Source organism: Oxyura jamaicensis, chromosome 3, assembly GCF_011077185.1.
Source record: "Oxyura jamaicensis isolate SHBP4307 breed ruddy duck chromosome 3, BPBGC_Ojam_1.0, whole genome shotgun sequence".
Lineage (NCBI taxonomy): Eukaryota > Metazoa > Chordata > Aves > Anseriformes > Anatidae > Oxyura > Oxyura jamaicensis.
Genome location: NC_048895.1, coordinates 15,402,798 through 15,425,487, shown reverse-complemented (window position 1 = coordinate 15,425,487; position 22,690 = coordinate 15,402,798). Strand labels below are relative to the sequence as shown.

The window sequence follows — 22,690 nt, the reverse complement described above, 5'->3', positions numbered from 1 at the left end:
AGCCAATTACAGACATAACTAAGTAATTTGGTGGTTTTTAAAGCTATGCTAAATTGAAGGATTTTACTCCACACAGTTTTTACCTATTTGAGACTTGTTTCATTTCAGAAATAATTTCCTTATTCAGAGGAAACCAAGGAAGTACTAAACTAATAAATTGTAACATAAGATTTTCAAAAGTTGGTTTTACTCCTGAAGAATCACAGCTTCCAAGAAGCTCACAGACTCCTTGTGTCTGCTGAAAAACATTTTGAAAACCTGTCCCAGTTTGGAAACAGTCTGATGTTGGGTCTGGTAGGGCTTATAAGCAAAATGAAAATCTGAATAATCCCTAAATTCTGGAGACAGAAGAATTCAGATATAAATTTTGCAGCACCCATCTTAGACATTTTGAAGTTACTTAAAGTCTAACTGAACAGAAAGATTTAAGGCCCTGGTTTTCTCTGACTTACACTGCACACAGAAGCATTTAGCATTAGTTTCTGAATGAAGTTAGCCAACGTAAACCAAACATGGAACAACCCTTGGCTTCATAGACATCATCCTTCCTTCACCTGCCATAGCCTGGCACTGCCCAAGGGTGAAAGGCTTCCAAAATTCTGTTAAACAGACAAATAGACATGGAAACCGTAACTGTGACTTTCTGCCCTCTCCTGGTCCTTGCGCAGGACCAAACGGGTGTGCCCAGGGCAGCGGGTGGAAATTCAGGCACGGTGGTATCACCAGGCCCTTGCTGCTAACAGGGACCCGTGTAGAGTTCATCCCAGCATCCCTGGCCTGTGCTTTGTCCTGTGCCAAGCCCATGCAGGACAGGAGAAGTCTGAGGGCTGCACTAACCTACCGCAGCTACCAGGAATCCCCAGTGGCTGAAAGTTCAAATCTACCAAACCCCTTAGTCTGGGCTACAGGAAAGGCATGGAGGCAGAATCTCTATTGGCTTTGTGCTGTCAGGGAGATCTCTTTTGGTTTTGTGCTACAGCAGGGTCATGGTGCAAATCTCTCTAGCCTCTTACTTTTTTGAACTAGCAGGACAGCCTCAGGCAACGCCACTGCATCAGGAAACCTGGCTTTACCTATACAGCTGGAGACAGCAATGGGCACGGTCGGCACTAAACATCTCTCCAAACAGAATTCATCTTCTGCCTGCATCTGCTTTGGAACTGCAAACCATGTCAAAGCTGGAGAAAAATCCAAACAGCTCATGTAGAAGCACCTTTCCCTTGGATTTTTATTATCATCATTTTTAAGAATATATTTTGTACCAAAACACTGTCAGCATTCTTTATACAATGGAAAATGACACAGTCATCATGAATCATGTAAAAGAGTAAAAACAGAGCAAGACAGGAACATTTCATATCAAGGTTCAATCTGGAGTACAAACAGAATCTGATGCACAACGTAAAAGTCACACACCAGATAAAAAGATCATCTGGAAAAAATAGGTTCTCGCTTAATTTGGAAAAAAAAGTCAGGAGACTTCAATGTTAAGGCTAAAATTTCAATTTTTAACTCTCGTTTTGTAGGTGGCAGCCTGATTCTTAGCTCATTCACACCAGCAACGTCCCCCTGGCTTTACAAAGAGATTTGCACTTGCATGAAGTAAGAATCAGACTTCTATGCCTTTGTGCTCGGAGGACTCTGATTGACCTCAACAGGCTTTGGACTAGAGCCACAGTTGGAATTTCAGCTTGCAGTCTAAGGCTTCTTAACTGCAGGCCAAATTAGCGCAAAATGAGGCTTTGCAACTGGTATTCTACCCTTCACTTTGGATATTCCAGTTCTGGTTGCCTTAAAACCCTTCTTTATTGCAAGTTTCATATAGTTCTGTTTGTGATTTTTTTTTTCTCTCTCTCTCTTTTTTTTTTTTTTTTTTAAATACAGTGCTACAAAGGATGTTTTTGTATTCTGTGTCCCTATATTACATGTTTTCAAAATTGCCTGAACATATGTTTATATCATGATTATAACTACTCAGAAAGACCTGCTATAGTCTACTGTGAGCAGCCAAGGAAAAAGTGTATTTAGTCCTAAAGACGTCAAGAAAAGTGGTTGTGTTCATTTATAGTGTAGCGCAATGACGGTGTTTATACAGCTATACCTACTATTTAAAAAGCTACTTGAAAAGTTATTATTCATGTGCAGTAGCTGATTTTCAAGCATTAATAACTTGGCTGTCTAGACAAGTTTTAATTGTCATATCAAAGGCCGAATATGTTCTTAAACGAGTGCAAAAAAATCTCCCATCTCCCCTGGAAAGAGGCTGGTTCTCTTGCTGAACTAAGAGACTGCCAAATGGAACTTCTTCTCAAGTTATAAAAGCACAGCTAAAACTTCAAATTGGTTGTTTAAATTTTAAAAACAGATCAACTTTAACTCAAACCTATCCTGTGCAGCAAAGTTAGTAAGCCCTGAAAAACAGTTTTTAGTGAATATGCAGAGCTCCCCCCACCAACAACCATGCCCGCATTTTCCCAGGGCCTAGAGGACTCCATTAAAATGTAACTAAACGTTCAATAGGAAACATGATTTTTCAAGAATAATACGTAGAGTTTGCCCAAAGAACCTAAGACATTTTGTACATTCAAAATGTTTACATTTTGCTGTTCTTAACGATCAGTAAGATTGTTCATTTTTACCAATACATACAATGATTATAAATAAATAAACTACAGATAAGCTTTAAAAATCGTATTAACAGTACATTGTGCAAAAACTTGTAACAATCTACATTCTATGCAAATACCCTGACTAAAATATACAGGCTTGTGTCCTGACACCCTCATTCAGTTTTTGCACAGTCCTTGGACCAAATCAGCAGCTGGCAGCAATCAGCGGAATTCCATCCCAGGCCATGGAGGTTAGCTGATTAACACCAGCGGAAGATCTCACCCCCAGGTGTGTGCAAAAATCCCACAGAAATCAATGGGAGTTGTGCTTGACTAAGGACTAAGTAGTTTGATTGTACCCCAGTAAAGTGAATAGGAGATCTGCCATTGATTTCCGTGGAACCAGGCTCAGGCCCTGGGTAAGGACGTCAGCATGTGGCCCTACGTTGTGCTACACTACTCCACTTCAGTGCAGAAACAATATTTGCAAAAGAAAAACTGTTCGTCGTTGTTGTCACAGCTGTTGAGTAACCGGTTTTAGTACAGCGTTTCAGAAATTGCCTTTCTGTGAGATTTGAAACGAGACTGCAAGTCTTTCTGAATCCATTCCAATTTGATTCTCCAGCACAGGTGGGCTATTTTGATCCAAGAAAAAATGGCTCAATGTCTATTAACCAACAATGTTCTTCGTTAGGATAAACAACAGCCCAGTTCGTCAGCACAGGAGTGAAGAACTGCACATGGAAAAGGAACGGGGCAGCCTTCCTACTATGGTTGTGTCCAGAGCCGGCTGTCACTTCTCCAAATGGACGATGGCACCTGAGCCGGTTTGGAATCTACAGTTCTAACAAGTTCAGCCAAGTTTTGTAAGCTGAAGATCTCCGTTTATCTTTATTGTGTCAATTGCTGACAGTGTTTCAATACGGTGGTAAAAATCAAAGAGCTGATGTCCATCCACAAATATCCTAAAACGGGGATGCTCACAAAGTATCTCAACCTGAAAAAAATAAAATAATGAACCATGTTCACAACGTAACTGGGAAGTTATTTCACAGGACACAAAAAGCTCCGGATTATCCTTTAAGTAGTGTTGGTATGGTTACATATCTTGCTACTTACATGCTGCGCAATGAGAGGCCTGAGACCAACTTGCCCCCCTGACCCCAGTCATGCTACGATGGATCTGCTCATACTTCACAGGAGCATTAAGCCAGTCTCACGCTGTCGCGGAGGGGAGGACCCCGGAGCCCAGTCCCACCACTCAGCAGATTACAGTCCTATCCTAAGAGGTTTTACCTCTTAGAAGAATGAGGGAAACAGATCCAAACTGCTACTTACAGGGGGAAGAAACTGTGTCTCCAACCCAAATCTCGCACTCCTTGCTACTGATTTTTTTTTTGCTACAGAATGAGGGGGCAGTTCCCTCTGCAATGCCTTCGACACTTCCGTTAATTCACTGGAAGGGAGCGAACATGAGAGGAGGGATAAGTTTGCCCTCCCCTCCCACACGCTAGAACTGCACATATTCACACAGCTGCTGCGCAACTAAAAAGCCTTCACCATGGTGGTTGCACACAGCCTTGGGCTGCCTGTTGGACTAGGGGCTGCAGTGAGGGAGGTGCAGGACGGCTTGAATTCAGCCAGTTTACACAAAGCACAGACCAGACCAGGAAAGGACACAGCTCATCTCTCCTCCTACAGCCCTGGAGAAATGCTCTGGAAAAGCCACAAAGACTGGTGCTGGACCACCCATTTCGGACAGATCCGGAGATTCCTGATACTGGGGGCGGCTTGAGAGGATGTCTTACAGTTAAGCGTTGCTGGAGCTGCCTGCCAGGAAGCTGAGATGTGAAGGCATAAAATGTGCATTTGTTGTACAGGCCCTTGGAGACCTCCAGCTCTGGACAGGCTAAAAAGAAAATCTGCAGGGAAGTAATGTGTAAATCCTCAGTCGTTTCTAGAGGCTGGTAGCCTGGAATGAAGTGCAACTTTCAGGCAGAAATATTACAACAAATAAAAATGAGAACGGGGCAAATGATAAACTGACCAAGCCTGATCAGCCCGACTGACTGAGGACACATCACACTGGAAGAAGTGGCAGTGGACTGTCCAAAAAAACAGTGCCCCATGGGGACCTGGTAGCGCACCACGTAACAGGGAAGAGCCCGTGCTGCTGCGTAGCTCTTGTGTCACTGCAGCAGGTGCATCCAGCCTTAGGCCTTGTTATGTAAAAGATATGGTTAGCCTCAACACTGCTTACGATCCATTTTTACAGATCACCCTGGGCCACGCCAGAATGATAATTGAACTGGATCACAAGTAATTGTCAGGAACACTTAATAGTCCTGTTTAATTTAGTCATTGAGAGGGAGACCATCAAAGGTGCAAAGTCATCTGGGACTCTAAATTCTGTTTGTGCATTTGGGGAAAAAATAATAATAATAATAAAAAGAACAACTCCCCTCCTGCAGTATCTCACACTAAACATGCAATATCGCTGTCCTCTGATGTTAGCTGTCATTAGTGGGACACCCACAAAACATGCTCTGGATAATTTGTCTTGCTTGTCGGAGGGCCCAGCCACCACCCATGGCAGCAGGGAGCGTAACCCTCGCAGCCAGAGCAAGACCAAGCCTCCGAGCCCTTTTAAGTGCATTTCCCACGTGCGCCAAAGGGTGTTGCCAGTTCAGACAGGAGAGTTTGCAGAAGCAAGTAGAGCACAACCCATCCACAGCAAAGCCAGTCATCAACACCCTCTTGAAACCCAAGCGTCTGGGGAGACAGTGAGCTTTTGGGGCTGGGGGAGATTATCTTGGGGGCAAGATGGATTAAGAGAGTTTGGCATCTGGTCAGAGCGCTGGCACTTAGCAGAGGGGTGGCAAGGTTTCATAAGAGGGGCGGGGAGGAGGAGGGCTTTTCTGGGTCAGCCGCACAGAGAAGGCGTGCAGCCTTTTTTCTCAATGTAGCCAAACCGCTGCGAGAGAAGAAGCCCTCTGCAGCTGCACACTTTGTTAGCCGTGATTAGCAAAGACAGCTTCACATAACCATAAACACTACAGATGGGAATCTGCTTCTAGGTCAACCCAGTCCATCCCTCGCGCCGCAGGATTTCCACGTACACCGTTTTCAAGTGACTACCAGCTTAAATTTGCCAGGAGATTTAATCCCAAGGTCCAGAAAAGAATACCTCCATTGCTTAGCTATTTAATCTGCTGACACAAAGGGCTACAGCCAACCTCAGCGTAACATCCCCGGAGAAAAAGGATGAACACGATCCTCATTAGCTGCGCTAAACTGCAAACACTACGTCCATTATAGAAACCATCAAAACACACGGCAGTCCCACAGAGTATTTACATTCTCCGGTAATAACTTGAAATGCAGTAATAACATAGAGGTACTTTTTAATTTATAGCTATAAAACTAAGCTCAGGAAGTGCGCTTCATCACACGGCATTACAACCTCCGACTTGTCATAACACCCCGTGATGTGTTTATAGCCCCATCGGAACTGCCTGCAGATGCAAGCGGCCGCAGAAGCGGGCTCTGCACAACTCCTGATCAATACCAGCAACCCAGCCAGCGGCGTCTCAGCCGGAGACAAGCCAAAGACTACCCTGAGATTTCACAAGAGGCAAGTCGCGTCCTGCTGCAACGCCGCTCAAATTACACTTTATCGGAGACGGTGCGTGCTGCTGCAACCGTAGTACTCACCCTAAAAGGCTGGTCCGGTATAAAGGGAAAGTAGGGAATAGATGACTGCTCTTCCCCCCATTCTCCAGCCACGCACGAGTTTCTGACAAACTGTCTGTCTGTGAATACAGCTTTCAGTTCGATGGCTACGTCCGCAGGAGGATCTTCTGACTCCCCACAAGTCAGGCTGATGCCAAAGCTGCAAGACAAACAGAACTGCTCTCATTCAGCCAGAAAACAAGCACATAAACCCCAAACGCAGCCGGGCTGATTTCTCAGCTTATTAAAACCGTCGGCAGCATAGCAGCATGGGGGGGGGGGTGACAGCTCAGCTCATCCGGGGAATGCCTCGAAAGCTCAGCGGGGACAAGGACATGGACATGGCACACATATAGGTGCGTGCGTTGCATAGATAAGCGTATATGTGATCTGACCCATTACTCCGAGTGAAATCGTGGGAAACAGGATCCCGTACAGAAATGCCCCCTCTATGGGTCAAAGGAGAAACCAGCACGCTATATTTAAGATGATAAAAATAATTCCTCTGTAGAAAAAGCGGGGGACCGGGGAGAGGGGGGGTCCCTCCTCGCCCCCTGCCCGGGCTCACAGGGTTTTTACCTTTCGGGGTTGAGGTCCACTATGCCCATGACCAAGATCTTCTTTCCCGGCCTCATTCCTCCTTTGATGTGTCCACAGAAGGGCACGATCTGGAAAGGACAGGGGCGGCGGGTCACTCGGCATCGGCCCCGGTTGTACCGCCAGGAAGGTTGGGGGGGGAAGGGGGAGGGGGGATGCGAAGAAGGGTAAAAATCAAAACAAATCTAAACCGAAAAAAGGCGATTTACCAGGCGAGGGAAGTACACATCAGCTTGCACCGGGGATCCCAGGGAGTTGTTTAAATGCCCGTCCTCTATTTTCTGCAGGTAGAAACGAGAGCGCTGAGGCCCCTCCCGGCCGCAGGTGCTCACCCCCGGCGGCACCAGCAGCAGCAGGGGCAGCAGCGGGCGGCCCCCCCCGGTGCTCCCCGCCGCAGGTGGCGGCCGTGAGGGGCTGCGGCTCCCCCCGGCTCCCCCCTGAGCCCCGTCCCGTTCCCTCCCCAAGCCCCGTTGGCACTCACCAGCGCGTCCCGCTCGGCCACGGTCCCCGCCATCTTGTGCGAGCGGCGGCGGCGGCGCTGGGGACGGGGACGGGGAGGGGGCAGCGGGGCAGGGCGGCTCTGGGGGGGGGGGGGGAATCGGGGAATCCGCAACCCCGGCGGGTCGGGGGGGCAGCGGCAGAGCCGGAGAGGAGCCGGTGACAGAAGTAGGAAGGCGAGGAGGAGGAGGAGGAGGAGGAGGAGGAGGAGGAGGAAGAGCAGAAGGGGAGGTGGCCGGCGCTGCCTCGCCCGGCGGGGAGCGAGGAGAGCCCAGCCCCTGGCCTGGGGGGAGCCGGGCAGGGCGGGGGCTGCGGCGGCTTCCTCGGCTCCGCAGCTCTGCCCCGGGCTCCTCAAGGCAGCCGGGGGATGCGGGGAACCACGGCCATGAGGGGGGGGGCTCGGCCCCCCCGAGGAGGCAGGGAGGGGGTGGGGTCCCCGGGGAAGGGGGCGGTGGGGCCGGGAGAAGGGCTAGGGGTGCCTGAGAGGGCCCTGTGTTTTGGCGAGCGCAATTATTTTTATTTTCCTTGAGCTCAGAACGCGAGTACCCCCACCAGGAGGCTGGAGCAGGCGACTGGATTAACTGTCCCTCGTGAGATGGACGAGGCCGAGTCCCAGGAGAAGTAAATTGTCAGTGGGGCTGTTCTGGGTGGCAGCGTGGCCCGTGGCATCAGGCAGCAAGGCTGTGTTTAGCACTGCGTGTTGTCGGGCGAATTGCAGCCTCTCGGCCAAGTCATGAGGCGGCTGCTTTGAAATCCTCACCACAAACTTCTTAATGACATAAGCTAATTGTATAAGTTGGCCAGCTATCGATTGCTCATTACAGAGGGGGAGCTCCTATTGACATGCACATCCCGTGGTTGCACAACGTGATGGCCGTACAGGGATGTCCCTGCTCCCAGCTGTGTGAGCAGGGGGCTCCCAAGGACTCCCCAAATTCTCACGGAGAGATCTGCAAAGCTGCCTCAGCCTGAGGCCACCAGCTCTGCTTGGGATGCCAGGAATCCCCTGCCTTTACCATAGCACGAGTGACCTGTCCCAGCAAGCATGCTGTAATGATGCTGTTGATGAATTTAGGGTCCAGGGGGAAGGAGGGGGGTTTGGAGAGTTGTCACTTCCTCACAACTACAATGTGGTGGCATAAATATCCCTCCAGCAACGTGACACGGGAGCTTGCACGTGTCACCTGGCTTCTCTGTGCCTCCACTTAACCCATGCGTTGGGCTGGGTGGATGAACATCGCTGTCCTTCCTCCACCACGGCACTGTGAGGATTAATTACTCATGCTGTGTAAAGTGGTGTGGAAGAAGCTAAGTCATTGCAATGTTTAGGGTTTCAATATGACCGTGCACGTCTGTTGGGAAACGCTTCCAATCACTAGGTGATGCCATTCAAGAAATCAAGAGCTACTGAGAGTAAGTAAAGATTGTGCAAGTGTTTAGATGCTTGGTTACTTTTTCAGTAGCGTCCACTAATTTGGGGATGTTTTCATCTTTGGATGCCCAATGGAGATGGCTCATCAAAGCTCATGTTAGTGCATATAGTTCTGCTAGAAGTCACGTACAGAAGCCGTGTCTTCTTCAGCTGTACCAGCAAAATTAGGCACAAAGGCAGTGGGGATCCCTGTGACCCAGGTCTTGGTCTTGAAAAACCACCAGACTGTTTTCATCATGCCAAAACATTGGGTGTCAGCCCTCACCACATGGAAAAGCACCTTCCTCGAATACTGCCAGGAGACTGAATTCATAAACAGCGCAGTAACATGAAACCGTTGCGCACTGGAAATGGTCGGCTTTCGAGCGGTGAGCCGAGTGCCCTCACAAGTTCACCACAAAGAGGATCTGGAGGTAGTCTGATGGTTCATTCAGCTCTGGTGCGCTGCTCACCTCTGCCCTCACCGATGCTGATGCCAGATGCATCGTGCTTTTTTGTGCTGGCCTAAGAGAGAAGAGAAGTCACCCTAATGTTTTGCATTTTTATTTGGTGGCACAGTGCTACACGATGCCCAGAGAGTTCTTTTCATAACACATCATCTTTTCCTCTGCTGCACGGGGAGCTGCTTTATTGAATAAGATTAAATTTATTGGACATAAAATCAGGCCAGCCAGTACTTTGTGCCAAAGCTTGAGTTCCTGTGAGGAGAGAGGTCATTATTATGGCTCTGTTTTGTAGCTGTTTTTAATTGAACTTTCTCATTTTGGAATAATTAAATAGCAAGACTCGGCCATTTGGCCAGCTGCTTTGCCTTGTGTTTGTCTTCTTTGGCGTGTTTTCCAAAAAATAGCACAAATGCAACGTTTGTTCTGTTGGCCTTGGAAGGAGTGACTGGAACAACCTGTGGTATGAAGCTATGATGGGGGAGGATGTTCCCATGTTTTTAAGGCTGGTCTATGCATTTCTGTTTCTATGCCATGTTCTCTTCTCACCCTATACCAACCCAGAAAGACACTGAAAATCCTGTTTGCACCACAGACAAGGCAAGACAGCCAGAGCAGCTTTGCCCCCTTGTGCCACTGTCCTGCCTATTTGATGGCTGCTCCTGTGGTTTCTTCTAGGGAGGTGTTCTCCAGCAGAAGAGGACTGCCTACCTCTGCAAAGGGCCATGGGGCGTGTGCCACCATCTAAGGTACTGCACTCATTCTTCTCAAAAAGGAGAGGTCTGAGCCAAATCTGTGCCCTCACCCGTGCAGTCCTGTTAAATCATCTGCACAGAAGGGGCCCCATGTAATATTTGCACCAACCTTCTCAATGGGGAAGGTCTTGAGGTTTCATGCTTGAGGGTCTGAGCTTGTAGGTCTGGTGGTGGAAGCTGGAGCAACATGGTAAATATTTGCACTGCACTGAGATGATGCCAACATCTAAGTCTCTGAACTTGACTGGTTGGCCAAGCACAAAACCCCTTGTGGATAGGTACCGCTATCCAATTCTGGGCTTGCACAGCTCTTTGCTTGGTGGAGCCTGGGACTCCTGAAATACTGAGAATTGTGTAAAGATTAAATAGAAGTGGCACGGTGTGAACACCGTTTGGGAACAGTTAATGATGTGCCCAGCCCAGCCACCAAAGCCATTGCTGAGAACTGGCAAACCCAGAACTTCATCTTAATCCCAGCACCTTGTATCTTGCAGCCACTCCCTTTGATGATTTAAAGAGGTGTATCTAATTCTTAGCTGGCCTTCACCGAGAAGGAATGCAGCACGATCGCAATTTTGGTGTGGTATAATTACCCTGCCTTTCTTGCCCCATTACCACTGACACTGCTCTCCTCACGCCTGGGTTTATAGGCTGACTTGTACAACCTCTCTGGTTTGTTTTGCTTTTTTTAATGACGTTGGTGAGAAGATGGGAGGTGTTTGCTGGTTTCGTGGAAGCTTCCTTTGGTTTCTGGGTGGTATGGCACTGAAGTCCTCATTCTTGTAAGGCTGAAAGAGCTGAATAGTATGATAAAGGAGAAAGTCTGGCAATAAGTTTGATTCAGTGTCTGGAGCCAAGCGCAAAATGGTTCGGAGGAGTTTCTCCTTTCAGAATTATTGCAGTGCTCATAGAGAGCCGTCTTCTTTTCTTAGACCTTGGTTGCTTTGCCACTGCAAATCATTGGGCAAAGGTCTAGGAGAGCAGACCCAGCCTCCTGTAAATTTGCCCTGCACAGGGGCCCAAGGCAGAGGTTTGGTGACGGTAGTGCTGGCGGCGTGTAGGGGTGGGTGGAAGTCAACATTGGGCTGAAGAACCAAGTCAGAGACGTGGACTTCTCTTGCCAGGTGGCTTCAAAGAACCCCAAGAAGAAGATTCCCTTGGCACTGTGAACCGAGACTAAAGTGCAAGGTACCACGCACCTGCAGCAATATTCACAGTCCTGCCCTCCGACACCCACCCACGGGAAATAGAGATGACAGTTAGCAGTACGGACAGTGCAGGGAGGGTGTGTAACATGCCTGTACGTTTTCACAAGTGAATGCCGTCGCATCCTCATCAATGGAGGAAGGAACCCAGGACCAGGAGCGGCACCCCCTCTTCCGAAGGCTTTCTGTAGTGTCTGATGTTTATACAGATCATTTCACAACTTCAAGTTCAAACTTGACATTTATTTAAAGTGGCTTCCTTGCGTCTCGTTGCTTCCTGATTTATTCTGGTCTGAGTCTTGCCCTAGGGGTTTCAAGACTTACTGTGCACGAGTCTGGTGGGGAACTCATTTTTCTGGGGCTCTCAGTAACAGATCGAGTAAACTGGTGTTTAAGGAGATTGGTCCGAGTGAGTCATTTGATCGCACACAACTGCTGCACGCCTGGTGCAGAGCGTGCGTCTATCAGCAATATTTGTCTTGCAGGTTGTTTACTGGAGTCTGCACTGGGAACCAAGGGTATGTACATAAAACTATGTCAGATAAGACATTGGTTGCGGGTTGAAGGTTGTTCGTGTTCAGGATTTTTCATCTCTTCCTGTCCTTTCCACAGGGAATAAATGTCCAAATGCATGGCACAAACTGCAAAGTTGTGGCAGGAGCTGGAGGCATCCCCAGGGGCAGACTGCGTTTTTATGGCTCGGAGGCTGGTCTTTCCTACCGTGTCTTACTTGGAGCTTCCTTTGTATTATCAGTGGACAACAGTTTTATCAGGAATCTCATGACGTTGGCTCTTTTTTTTCTTTTAGTTTCAATTTTGAGTTCATTGTCATTTCACAAATGCTTTGTATTATTTATGCATTTCTATTTTTTAAGAGGCAATTTCTAGCTTTTGAACATGGAGAGCAGTTTGAGAACGTGGCTACTTTCTGAAGAACTGAAATCTAGTGGGGAAAAGGACTGTTATATATGTATTTAAAAATGTTGTGATTTTCAGGCCAACCTCATGAATTTAAATGGGAGGGGGGTCATGGTCATGATGCATTATGCATCATGTGTGCATCACATCTGCCAGAGGATGCAGAGTAAGACTGCTAAAGGGCTTTTACCCATAAGTATCAGCATGTCAGAAGGTCTTTCTATGTACATTTTAAAATTTTAGTCACTGCTCTATCTAGAATAGGCTTCCTGTTCCTTTGCACAGTCTAAAGGACAGGATGGGGGCTGTTTGCTATTTTTAGAAGCTCCAGAGAAAATATTCTTCATTTATAAGTTAAAAGACCCATCTTCTTATTCCTGTTTTTACGATGCTTTCTGCAAATGAAACCTGGAATGCGAGAATCACATCTTTACATTTTAACTGCCAGCCCCAGCAGTTGCAATCTTAAGCAAAGCACATCCAGCACTCAGTTACATTGAGCAATGCAGTGCCCCCGTGGATTTGCTGGGTATAACTACGTGGTCCAAACCGGGGTGCTGTTTTTGGCACGTTAGGAGCAGAGTTGGCACCTGAGTCCTACGTCTCCAACACTGAAAGAATACACAAGCCTGATGACTGTCCATCCTCCAACAGCGCCTTCGAACAACCCTGGTTGAGCTGACACATCTGCCCAGGCAGGCAACGAGGCCATTCCTGTGAAGGCATGGACAGACGGACACTCTACTTTGCAGTGTCCCTGGGTGGCCAATTGAGTAAGGGTTTCGCTGCCTTTGCACATCAGCTTCAGGAGCTGTGTTCTCACCAAGGCATTGTTGCAGTCTGAACTCATCTTCCCTTTTGGATCATGTGAGGTATCCTCCATTAGTAACACTTTGCTCTGACAGGCGTCCTGCTGTGCATTGCAGCAGTTAGAAGCTAAATAATTTATTTTGGAAGCAAGTTTCGTACATGACTTAGAAAATGGAAGAGAACAAGGAATATTGCAACAGCGAACTGCAGGGTGGATTTCAGTGGGAGCCTTGGACAAATACACCACCCTCTGTAGTTTCTAAACATTGCATTTTGCCCTCCATTGTTTCAAAATTGCTTTCTCTCCCATAATTATCTTCACAAGAGGAGGCTGATCCAAAGTGTTGTGTTTTAAATTTTTTTTTTTTTCAGGGTAGTTCATTGATTTCCATTTTTAATAATAAAGGTGAATAAACAAAATAATAATAATAAAAAAAAGCATGACAATATATTACCTGGCATTTAAAATAGAGAGAAGATGTATGTGTGCCACAGAGTGCTTCATCTGTGGACATCAAAGTGCCTTACAGAGGTCATAATTCTCATTTCAAAGATGAGGAAGCAGAGGTGCTGAGAGGGAAAGTGGCTGGCTTAGCAGGTCAGTGGCAAAGCGGGGCAAGAGTCTCCCGAGCCTGTACTGCAGCAGAGAGGAGGGCACACAGGAGAACAAACCTGTCCTCGCTTAATCAGGACGGCTCAGGTCCCAGGTGCAATGAAGGCACGGTGACACTGCAGGGAGAGCAGCAAATCATGCCACAAGCCGTGGAGCCAGTGAAGCCCGGTTTCCTGCTGTTTTGTGTCTTAAGGGTAGGCCAGGGGTTCTCTGATGTTGCCCTTTGATGGTGCAATCATGAGGTGCCACCTTGGCCTTTCCATCACCAAGGGCACTGATGGAGTCTGGCTCCCCAGCTTGGCTGTCTGTTTTCCCAAAAGTTTTTGGTACTTGAGAATTTTTGTGCCTTTCTGTCAGGTGTGAACACCGTGAGCCAGTGAGTCACAACTAACACGTGTTCGCATGCACACACCCACACACGGGCACACAGACATATATCTGGGCATTGCAGTGTAGGGGACATTTTACCTTATGGAACAGTGTGATCAGTCAGCATTTTTATGTGGTAGATCTATGGTTTTCTCTAAAGAGTTCTGAAAGATAAAAGGTGGTAAAACAAGGATGTTTGTTACGTTGATTCAGTAGCCACTGTTGTTCCGTCTTACTAGAAAATGCTTTTCAAGGGAAGAAACAAAACGCCTCCAAATTGGACTTCCAACTCGAGACACATCTTCTTTGAGCCTTCAGAGGCTCTCTGTGAAGTCAGACTCATTTAAGTTATTAATCAGATGAATCCTACCTCCTGGTGAGAAGACTTCTTTTATGCCTGCAGCCATGCTGCCTCGAGGCATGGTCCTGTCACATCTCGTAACCCAGAGAGGGAGAGGTTGAATGAGCATTTTGGTGGGAAATTCCGAAGTAGTGACTTTCAAGCCTTCCTGACTCGTGAGCTCTGAAAACACTTTAGTGGCTGCTCATCTCCCTTGTCAGTAAATTGAAGCCTACTGATACGCGATTTCTTATCTTAGCTTTGTTGGATCCATTATAAGTAGGCCGTGGGTGCTGCAGGTCTTGGAGCATTTCAGTGCCTGGAGTTTCATGGTATGATGTGGCCATCAGGTAACTGAAGAACTTGCAGTGTTTTTCACAGAGGGGTCTGCCTATGAAAGGCAGACATTATTTGAGGGATTATCCATCTCTAAGCAGTTCATGATAACTGCTTTGAGATGGCTTGCAGTGTAACCTCCTGATTAACAGTGCAACCCTGTCTGCTTTCTGCTTCTTCAGATGAGTGTTACAAAAGATGGGTGGTAGGGGGATGTTGTCTAGCTTTGTCATTCACCCTCTTTGACCTTCAACTCCTTTTTTCTTGATGAAGTCCAAGTTACCCATCAAAGAGAGGCCGCGTTGTGTTCTTAGCCCACAGGACTGTTGTGAGAGTTTTAATAATAAACTTTTCAAGATTGTCAAGTGAAATGTGCTATATAAATGCAGATTAATGTTACTAGAAAGCCTGCAGGTTCTTTGCTTTATGTGTCTCCTCTGTGGTGTCTACCAGCAGACCTGAATACATCTGCGGCTCAGATTACTAATCTCAGATGTGATACATCAACTGAACAGACTTTCTTTCTTTATATTTTAAATATCACGGCACACTGTATCATGCAACCTATGATAATACTGTTTAGCATCTCTGTTATTAGAGCATCTCTTCATATTTTTGTTGTTACAGGGCCCAGAGGCATTGTTTATGAGTAGACCTCAAAGACCTAGTAGTACTTCAGTTTTCCAGATAGGAAAACCAAGGCCCATTTTCCAAGCAAAAAACTCTGAGCCAGTGGTGTAGAAACTGGGTCTCCTACCTCTCACATGCCATCTCTCCAAGCACTGGGAAACTGTTTTCAAAAGAACCAAAGACTGTAAATTACAGGACCTCAGCACAGAGTTTGCAAGTGAAAGTAAGTTTGCTAAACAGATTTTTTTTCTCCTCCTGTGTGCTATGAGTGACACTTCTACTAAGCAGAGTGGGTGCGTTCCCTGTGTGTCTGGTTACTCTTGAAGAGATGTTTTAACTGGAGGAGAAAGCCCTCACTCGTTAGCAATGACTTCCATTCTACTGATTGGCTACTTAAGGTTTTACAACCCCAAGTGCCTTGCTAATATTCTTTTCTCAACACTGAGTCTTTTTGCAGGTTACCGATATGTTCCTCAGACTTGCAAGGCTTTACAGACTGTTTTTCAATACTAGCTATTTTGAAAAAATACACAAATTGTAGAATCACAGAATCATCATCACAAATGGTGGTGGAGAAGGGACAACTGCTTGAAGGCCCCTCTTCTTCACACTTTACCAGGAGAATATCCTTCTACTGGGCTATGTACTCATGGTGCCACATCTTTTCTGATTCATGTACTTTGCATTCCTTGCTGCCCAGTGGCCTGGTGTCAAGATGAGTTGGGGAATACTTCTCTCTCTCCAGCCAATGTGGGTGCTTTGAAAGGAGACGCTGTCTTGATCTCTGTTAGGCTGAAGATGGCACTTCCATGTCTCCTTTGCCTTTGATGTGTGTCCTTGTCCCCTTGGCTGATGCACCAAACCAAATATTTTGAGTGACTGCTTCTGCCAGTGTCTCATATTGGAGGTGTAGGTGGGTAGATGGGGTTTGGGAATTCCACTTCTGGAGCCAGGCACCTTGAAGGGACGTGTGGGAGTTGCTGTTACCACACCTGAGCCCTTTGCCAATCTGGGGCCTGAGCGTCAAAGGTGAGTAATTGTTATTGATGGAGGAGCTGCTTTGTTTGTCCACTGAATAAATAAGCAGACTTTCCAGCTGTTCCCTCCTCCAAGTCTCTTCCAGTTCCTTTCAGCTTCCCCACATCACTCCCTTTTCCTAATCTCCCCATCTTTTCTCTGTGGCTTCCTCCTGCATTTTCATTTCTGGCGGGCAGCTCCCAGCATTATGTTCAACTGAAGAGGGCTTTCCACGAGCAACTGGAATGTCCCAAGCAGTACAACATTCTTCCCAGCACCATCCGTGTCAAAAAGTGATGTTTTTGCCCTGTTTTGCAATGATTGTATTTAATAGTTAGTTAAATATCGAGGTCGCCAGCCACTCCTTACTGGCATGCCCCATTCCTAAGGAAACACTGTGCCTTTTAACCTAGCTGTGCTGGAGGGCAAGGGCATTTACTGACCAAACCTTCTGCTGGAGAGCCGATCTTTCCATTTCCCCTTCAAAGCCAAGGTTGCCACATTTTCCCAGAGTCTGTGACCTAAATAGCAAGTTAGTGTCCTGTGAGAGTGTCTGGTCCTGGAATGGCCCTGTTTCCTTTCCCTTGTTTCAGTGGCTGCGGTGATATCAGCATCCCTGCAAAAAACAATTCAGTCAATCCATCGGGGCTTTCCAAAGGCAGAAATGCCCTGTGACGGGACACACCAAAACCCGTTTTGAAAGCAGCAGACTAGTTAAATGGACTGACCCCGTGGACACTGGGTCAATATACAATAACGGTGGTGCTGCACTAAGCTGTTTTTCCATCAGAGCAGCTCCATCACATTGATCTGCTCAGTGTTGTGCCAGTGAATAGCTGGATACCTTTTTTTTTTTTTTTTTTTTTTTTTCCTAATGTGTAAATCCACTTCCTAACCTGGCAGTCTTTCTACAGCATGAAAGTGTCAGCAAAATATCGGTGCGTGCTTCTTCCATGTGGTCTGATAGGGATGTATATCTTGTCCTGTTTGCCTAGGGTGCAGCTCCTTTGGAAATGCTTTGTAGAACAGTGCTACACAGGGAAAGAGTTATCTTTAATGACACTTCTGTGATGTTTACATGTTAAAGTCCTTGCATAGCAGAGGTATATGCGGTTATTCTGGCATAAAAATGCTTGTGTTTGTGTGGTTCTGGGAACCAGTATAAATTATGCTAAAAAGAGCCTGTTTTTTCTTCATATGTTGGGAAAGCTGGTGCTGTCATTGCATATAACTGTAAAGAAAACCACCCTGGCACTGTTTTTCATTCACAGGCCCCCGGTTCAAATTTATTGTCACCATTGCTATACCAATGCAGAAATAGCAGCTGTAAGGGGTCAAGTGAATCAGTCAGACTCATCTCAAGATATCTCATCTCATCTGTCCAGCTCAGGCACCAACAGGTCGATAGTGGAGACTCCCTTCGTAAAGGTAGAGATTGCTACAAAGTCAAGAATCTCGGGTATTTTCAATACCTATTTAAGAGGGGATGAGAACCATGCACTGGAAAAATCTGCTTCTGCTAAGTGTAAAAGGAGCACTGGGGAGGAGCTCTGTCACTTAGAGTATAAACTTCCAGTATAGGTTAGATAAATTCCCCATTTGACCCCTGAGATCCTCAGGATGTCTCCAGACTGCCAGTCTCACCTCCCACTCACCTGGGCACAGTGCCCACTGGAGGTATAAGGCACCAGTCCCTGCTCAGCCTGTCTTAATTAAAAACAACTTTATTGTTTGATAGATACCAACAGAATGCACAATATAACCAGCAACACAGAAGGCTTCTGCCCCGAAGACATTTTCCTGTAAACAGATGGCAAGCAGAAAATGTGCCAGGAAAGCCAGAAAAACTCTGCCTTGGTAGGTAGGTGATTCCTTTCCCCTTTGGACAAAGCGTCAGTGTGGGCTGATGTGGGCTCCAGTTACAGAAGATGTCTTCAAGGCTAAGGCAGTGTGGAAAGTATGAGGGAAAAACGTGAAACCAAGGGAGGAGGAAAAAAAAAAACACAACACAACCAATTAGCATTCTCTAGTGGGGATTTTATTTCAGCCCGTCCCTCTCCCTCTGCGCTTAGCACTGTACATATACATCTGGTAGGAGAGCAGCTCTGCCCAGGGAGGCGTAGAGTCCACATAGGCAGGAAAAGGGGTGGGGGACAGGAAGCACTCGGCTTAATTTTACAGCCTTGAAACAGATTTACCAGGTGACATCATGACTTGAATGAGGTTGCCCAGGATGTCAGCGGCAGAGCCGGTATTTAAACCCCTGGCATCCCAGCCAGAGGCACTGGCATGTCCTGCTTCATCTGAAGCTGGTCTGACACAGCAGAGTCTTATGTAACTCAGCCAGAGTTTTGGTTTGGTTGCAACACTTTCAGAAGAACTCAGACACAGGATTTTTGCTATTTTTAAGTTGGAGAATGAGCGTATTTCTGTCTCACGCTTCACCAGGTTGCATCCAGGGTCAGGGAATGAGGGTTCATCTTCCAGCTAGCTACACAAGGCTTTCATTTGCATTCCCTCTTTGTTTTGTCTTGGGATAACAGAGGTTTGCACTGACATGCAAGATATTTTCTTACTGGTCATCGACAACCGCAGTTGCATTTCAGAAGCATTTTGGCACCTTGCCCCTCTGGCAGCCAACGATCTTAGTAGCAACTTCTCAGGCTGAAATGTTTTTCTTGAAATGCATTAGCCCGTGTCTACTATTGCACACGCTTTTCCTTTTTCCCTCGTCTGTTTTGGCCATATCTGAAGCTGTGAACTCTTTTCAAAGAATCTTTAATCTTTGTCAACATTTGGAGTGGGTCTGAATAAAAACATGTTAGAGAAAATCTTAGTGATTTAATGTGCTTCTTGGCTTACTATTCTGGCTGACAATCTTTTACAGAGCCAGTGTTGCAAAAGCAGTAGGGCCGTAGAAAATCAGGATTGCTTCTAGTAGGAATAATCCCTCTGACAGGCTGAGCAATGCCCTGATATGTTCATTGCCTGTCCTGCGAGTGTGCTTGTCTTGTAGACACACTTGCAATGTGGTTTCCGGGAAAACAGAGCCTTAAAACTGATAGGCATTTTCTGTCACCACCTGAATAAAGCTTAGAACTGTGGGATAGTTAAGATCAAGTGCTTTAATCCATTGGTTACCTTCTCAGGTAAAGCTATTCATTCAGCCATAGTAAGGACAATAGTGTTCATCAGCTGTAAATTTAGGGTGTAAAGTAAAATAAACAAGTCATAATTTTTCTGCCCTGCTTCTTCCCACCTATTCTTCAGGCTATTCATCTATTTTGGAAAGCTTACTAGTTCAAGACTTCAAAATCACTGTATACGAATGAGGAGCAAATATGACATGCTGTGATCTTTTGCACACAGAGGAGATTGAGGTCTTGATAAGAAGCAGGGGTGGGAAAGGAGATGTTCGTGTCCTTGGTGAGGAATGAAGTGAACTGGAAAGTAAGCTGGGGGGAAACACAGTTTGGGAATTGCTGTCCAGGTTCAAAGTACTTATGCAGCTACTTGCCTCTAATTATGTATTTAAACCTAGACCCAAAGCAGTTAAATACCTGCAAAAAAAGTAAAACACAGAGTCACCTAAACATGTACCTCTGTGTTTTCCTGAGTTAGTCTGCACAAGTAAATGGGTTCTGACAACAATATTTCTGGTCTCTAGGCTTAAACTGACTGAAGCTATCAGGTCGGAGCTAAAGTATTTGGTAGCAACTCAACCACGAATGTCAAAGTCGGTAGAGGTGCAGCTTCTGCAAATGGTTCCAATTAACATCTTTAATCTTATTATCTCAAGTCTTTTATCTTCAAATTTTCTTGGCTGTTTGTTTGTTTTCTTTACATTTGTTTACGTATACAGAACTGAAAGTTTTTCTGGAAATGCTGGTATGGCTTTTAACTGTAAGAGTGATTCACTGAGAATAATTAATTCAAAGATCTTGGCATCTCTTTTCCTTGTAATCTGGTGGTGGATATTCTGTGATTTTCTTGGAAGGTTTTTCCCCCTGCATGTGCATGTATACACTCACACCCACAGAGACTCACACACATCATTTGCAAATGCAGACACTTCCCTCTTCTTCCTTTGGAGCTTTTAAGTTGCTCCCTGTTTCTGGAGCAAGACACATCTGACCTGTACAATTAACCCTTTCTCCTGTGTGTCTCCTTTATTTGTGTCCAAAAACATGACAGAGCTTTTGAGGTCTGCAGGACCTGTCCTGTTGCCCCAGTGGCTTTTTTGGTTGGTTGGTTGGCTGGTTTTTGTCCAGGCTGCAAACCTCCCTAAGCTTTCAATGCAGAGCAGGGACATGCAGTACTCTGAGGAAGGCCTGTGCTCTGTGCTAACTCCTACAGTTTGCCAAGGCTTGACCTTGGAGACTGCTGGCTGGCCTGGGCCAAACCAGACCAGGCACTTTTCTAAAGAATAAAACAGTACAGATCTGTTCCCAGGGGCCAGGATTGTTCCCCAGCATTGTTTAATTTATTAGTGTAGGTGCAAGTATTGTTGTTGATACAGAGGTTATAGCTTGCTCACATTTTAATATCTATTAGCAGCAAAAGCAGTGAGTTCTGCCTCACACTTTAAGCCCTCGGGACCATTACTTACATAGAAAATTAAGCATGGTCCCTGCAGTCTGTGAAACAAGCTCATACATAGTATGAGGGGTAAAATTTCCCTACTGGCCCTGTAAGTGAAGTCTGTCATGAAACTTAGAGTGGCTCATCACCGTAAACATCAGTATTACTTGAACTATTTGCTTTGTAGAGCTCTCACTCAAAATTTATGCACCTAAGGAGAAATCGGGGCTAAACACCTTTGAAGAGCACTATGTTATGTTTTCTTTTCCTTGTTCTGAAAAACATCATTTATGCAATACCAGAATTCCCTGTAACTTAGTACTTTGCACTGTTATTTCAGAAATTAAAAGCTGTTCTGGTGCTTTTTAATCACAGCACACTGTGACAAAAACATAGTTGCTTTGCAGCGACACTCGTATCATTGCAATACCGACAGCTCCCTTAGAACCTGAGCAAAGGAACTAGGAGGCTGTAGGTGAGCTGGGTTTACCTAAATAAATGCAATGGAAGGAGCCTGCAGCAGAGTATGGAGTCATTCCGTAATTACCCTCCTGGTTTTTCTGCCTTGTCTAAGGAACAGTCACTGGAACAGGACAACTTGTATAAATTCAGGGAGGGCCATGATTTTTATTATAACTAACTATAACAACACTTGGCTCTTTGAGGGCTTTTATCCAAATGTCTCCAAGCCCTTGTTCTTCACAAAGAGAGATAAATGTAATTATCACAGTTCTAAAGTGGGGAAAGCTTAGGCATACTGAACTTAATTAACTGCTCATGGATATACAGCAAATCAGTAGCAGAGATGGGAACACAAACCAGTTTTCCCAACTCCTCTTTGTGCCCTAGTCACTGGATCCTGGTGCCATCTCTATTAGGTAGCAACCGCAGTGGGGTTAACGAGACAAAAAGTCCCAGTGGGGCAAAGCTCGGTTAGCCCTAAAAGTACTGAGACAGCCCCATGCCCAGCTGAGGTGGCTCTGAGATACACCTGTAGCCTTTTGTCTGGCATTTAATGAGCCTGGACTGGCACTGGGAACTCGCACACTGGATGTGCTAGACACCAGCTTGGTCCTCATACTTTGTCCTTGTGATAATGCTGAAGTTCACCTGCAGGAAAGGACTGCTGGCACAGTACCGCCTGTCCGGCTGCTCTGTAGCACTTTGGCTCCGCTGCTCCTTCTCGGTCACTCTCTGCCCTTGCTCCACCATGCTCTGCAGCATGGAACCCTGCTCCACCGTGGCACTCCATGGGCTGCAGGGGGACATCCTGCTTCACCATGGGCCTCACCACAGGCCGCAGGGGACTTCTGCTCCGGCGCCTGGAGTACCTCTCCCCCTCCTTCTTCACTGACCTTGGCATCTGCAAGGCTGTTCCTCACTCCTCTCTCTCTCCCAGCTGCTGTTCCGCAGCAGGTTTTTTGTTTTTCCTTTCTTCAATCTGCCTCACAGAGGCGCAAACAACATCGCTTATTGGCCCAGCTCTGGCCAGTGGCAAGGCCCTTCCCTAATGGGGCAGCTTCTGGATTCTTCTCACAGAACCCACGCCGATGGCCCCCCTGCTACCAAAACCTTGCCACAGAAACCCACTACACAGCACTTGTGGCCACCGAGACCTGCGGAGAGTGATTGCTCGTTCCTGGAAGCAGCGCCACGCGCCTGAAAGAAGAGGCTGTGTGAAGAGGTGCAGAGATGAGATAAGCAAGGTACTGATTCTTCAAAGGCAGCATTTAGCTGTTGTTCTCTCAAAAGGCTGACAACAGAGAAGGATGGCCTTCAAATGTTCTGTTCTGAATAAATGGTGT

At 46.5% G+C, this 22,690-nt stretch overlaps 1 protein-coding gene and 1 long non-coding RNA gene across 3 annotated transcripts; one reads left to right on the top strand and one right to left on the bottom strand.

Annotated features, from left to right (window-relative positions):
- Positions 1-1,204: 1,204 nt before the first annotated feature.
- On the bottom strand, positions 1,205-7,800 carry LGALSL (galectin like). Its single transcript, XM_035319932.1, has 5 exons — positions 7,420-7,800; positions 7,148-7,219; positions 6,921-7,009; positions 6,324-6,501; positions 1,205-3,606 (listed from the first exon to the last, which is right to left on the bottom strand). The coding sequence occupies exons 1-5, from the start codon at positions 7,450-7,452 to the stop codon at positions 3,463-3,465; spliced, it is 516 nt and encodes a 171-aa protein (XP_035175823.1). The 5' UTR covers positions 7,453-7,800; the 3' UTR covers positions 1,205-3,462.
- A 2,227-nt stretch (positions 7,801-10,027) lies between these two features.
- LOC118163393 lies at positions 10,028-22,336 on the top strand. Of its 2 annotated transcripts, XR_004749022.1 has the most exons (8): positions 10,028-11,789; positions 12,844-13,061; positions 15,285-16,316; positions 17,576-17,763; positions 18,043-18,161; positions 19,321-19,453; positions 19,575-19,730; positions 22,285-22,336. It is a non-coding gene; the product is annotated as an uncharacterized LOC118163393 (long non-coding RNA). The 2 variants fall into 2 exon arrangements; XR_004749021.1 differs by lacking the exon at positions 19,321-19,453.
- Positions 22,337-22,690: the final 354 nt, after the last annotated feature.

Excerpts from the sequence above, each read along its gene's own strand:
- LGALSL (XM_035319932.1), bottom strand. The coding sequence starts at position 7,452 with ATGGCGGGGACCGTGGCCGAGCGGGACGCGCTG. Across the intron at positions 7,220-7,419 it reads TGGCCGAGCGGGACGCGCTG|AAAATAGAGGACGGGCATTT; the intron begins GTGAGTGCCAAC and ends TTCTACCTGCAG. Across the intron at positions 7,010-7,147 it reads ATGTGTACTTCCCTCGCCTG|ATCGTGCCCTTCTGTGGACA; the intron begins GTAAATCGCCTT and ends TGTCCTTTCCAG.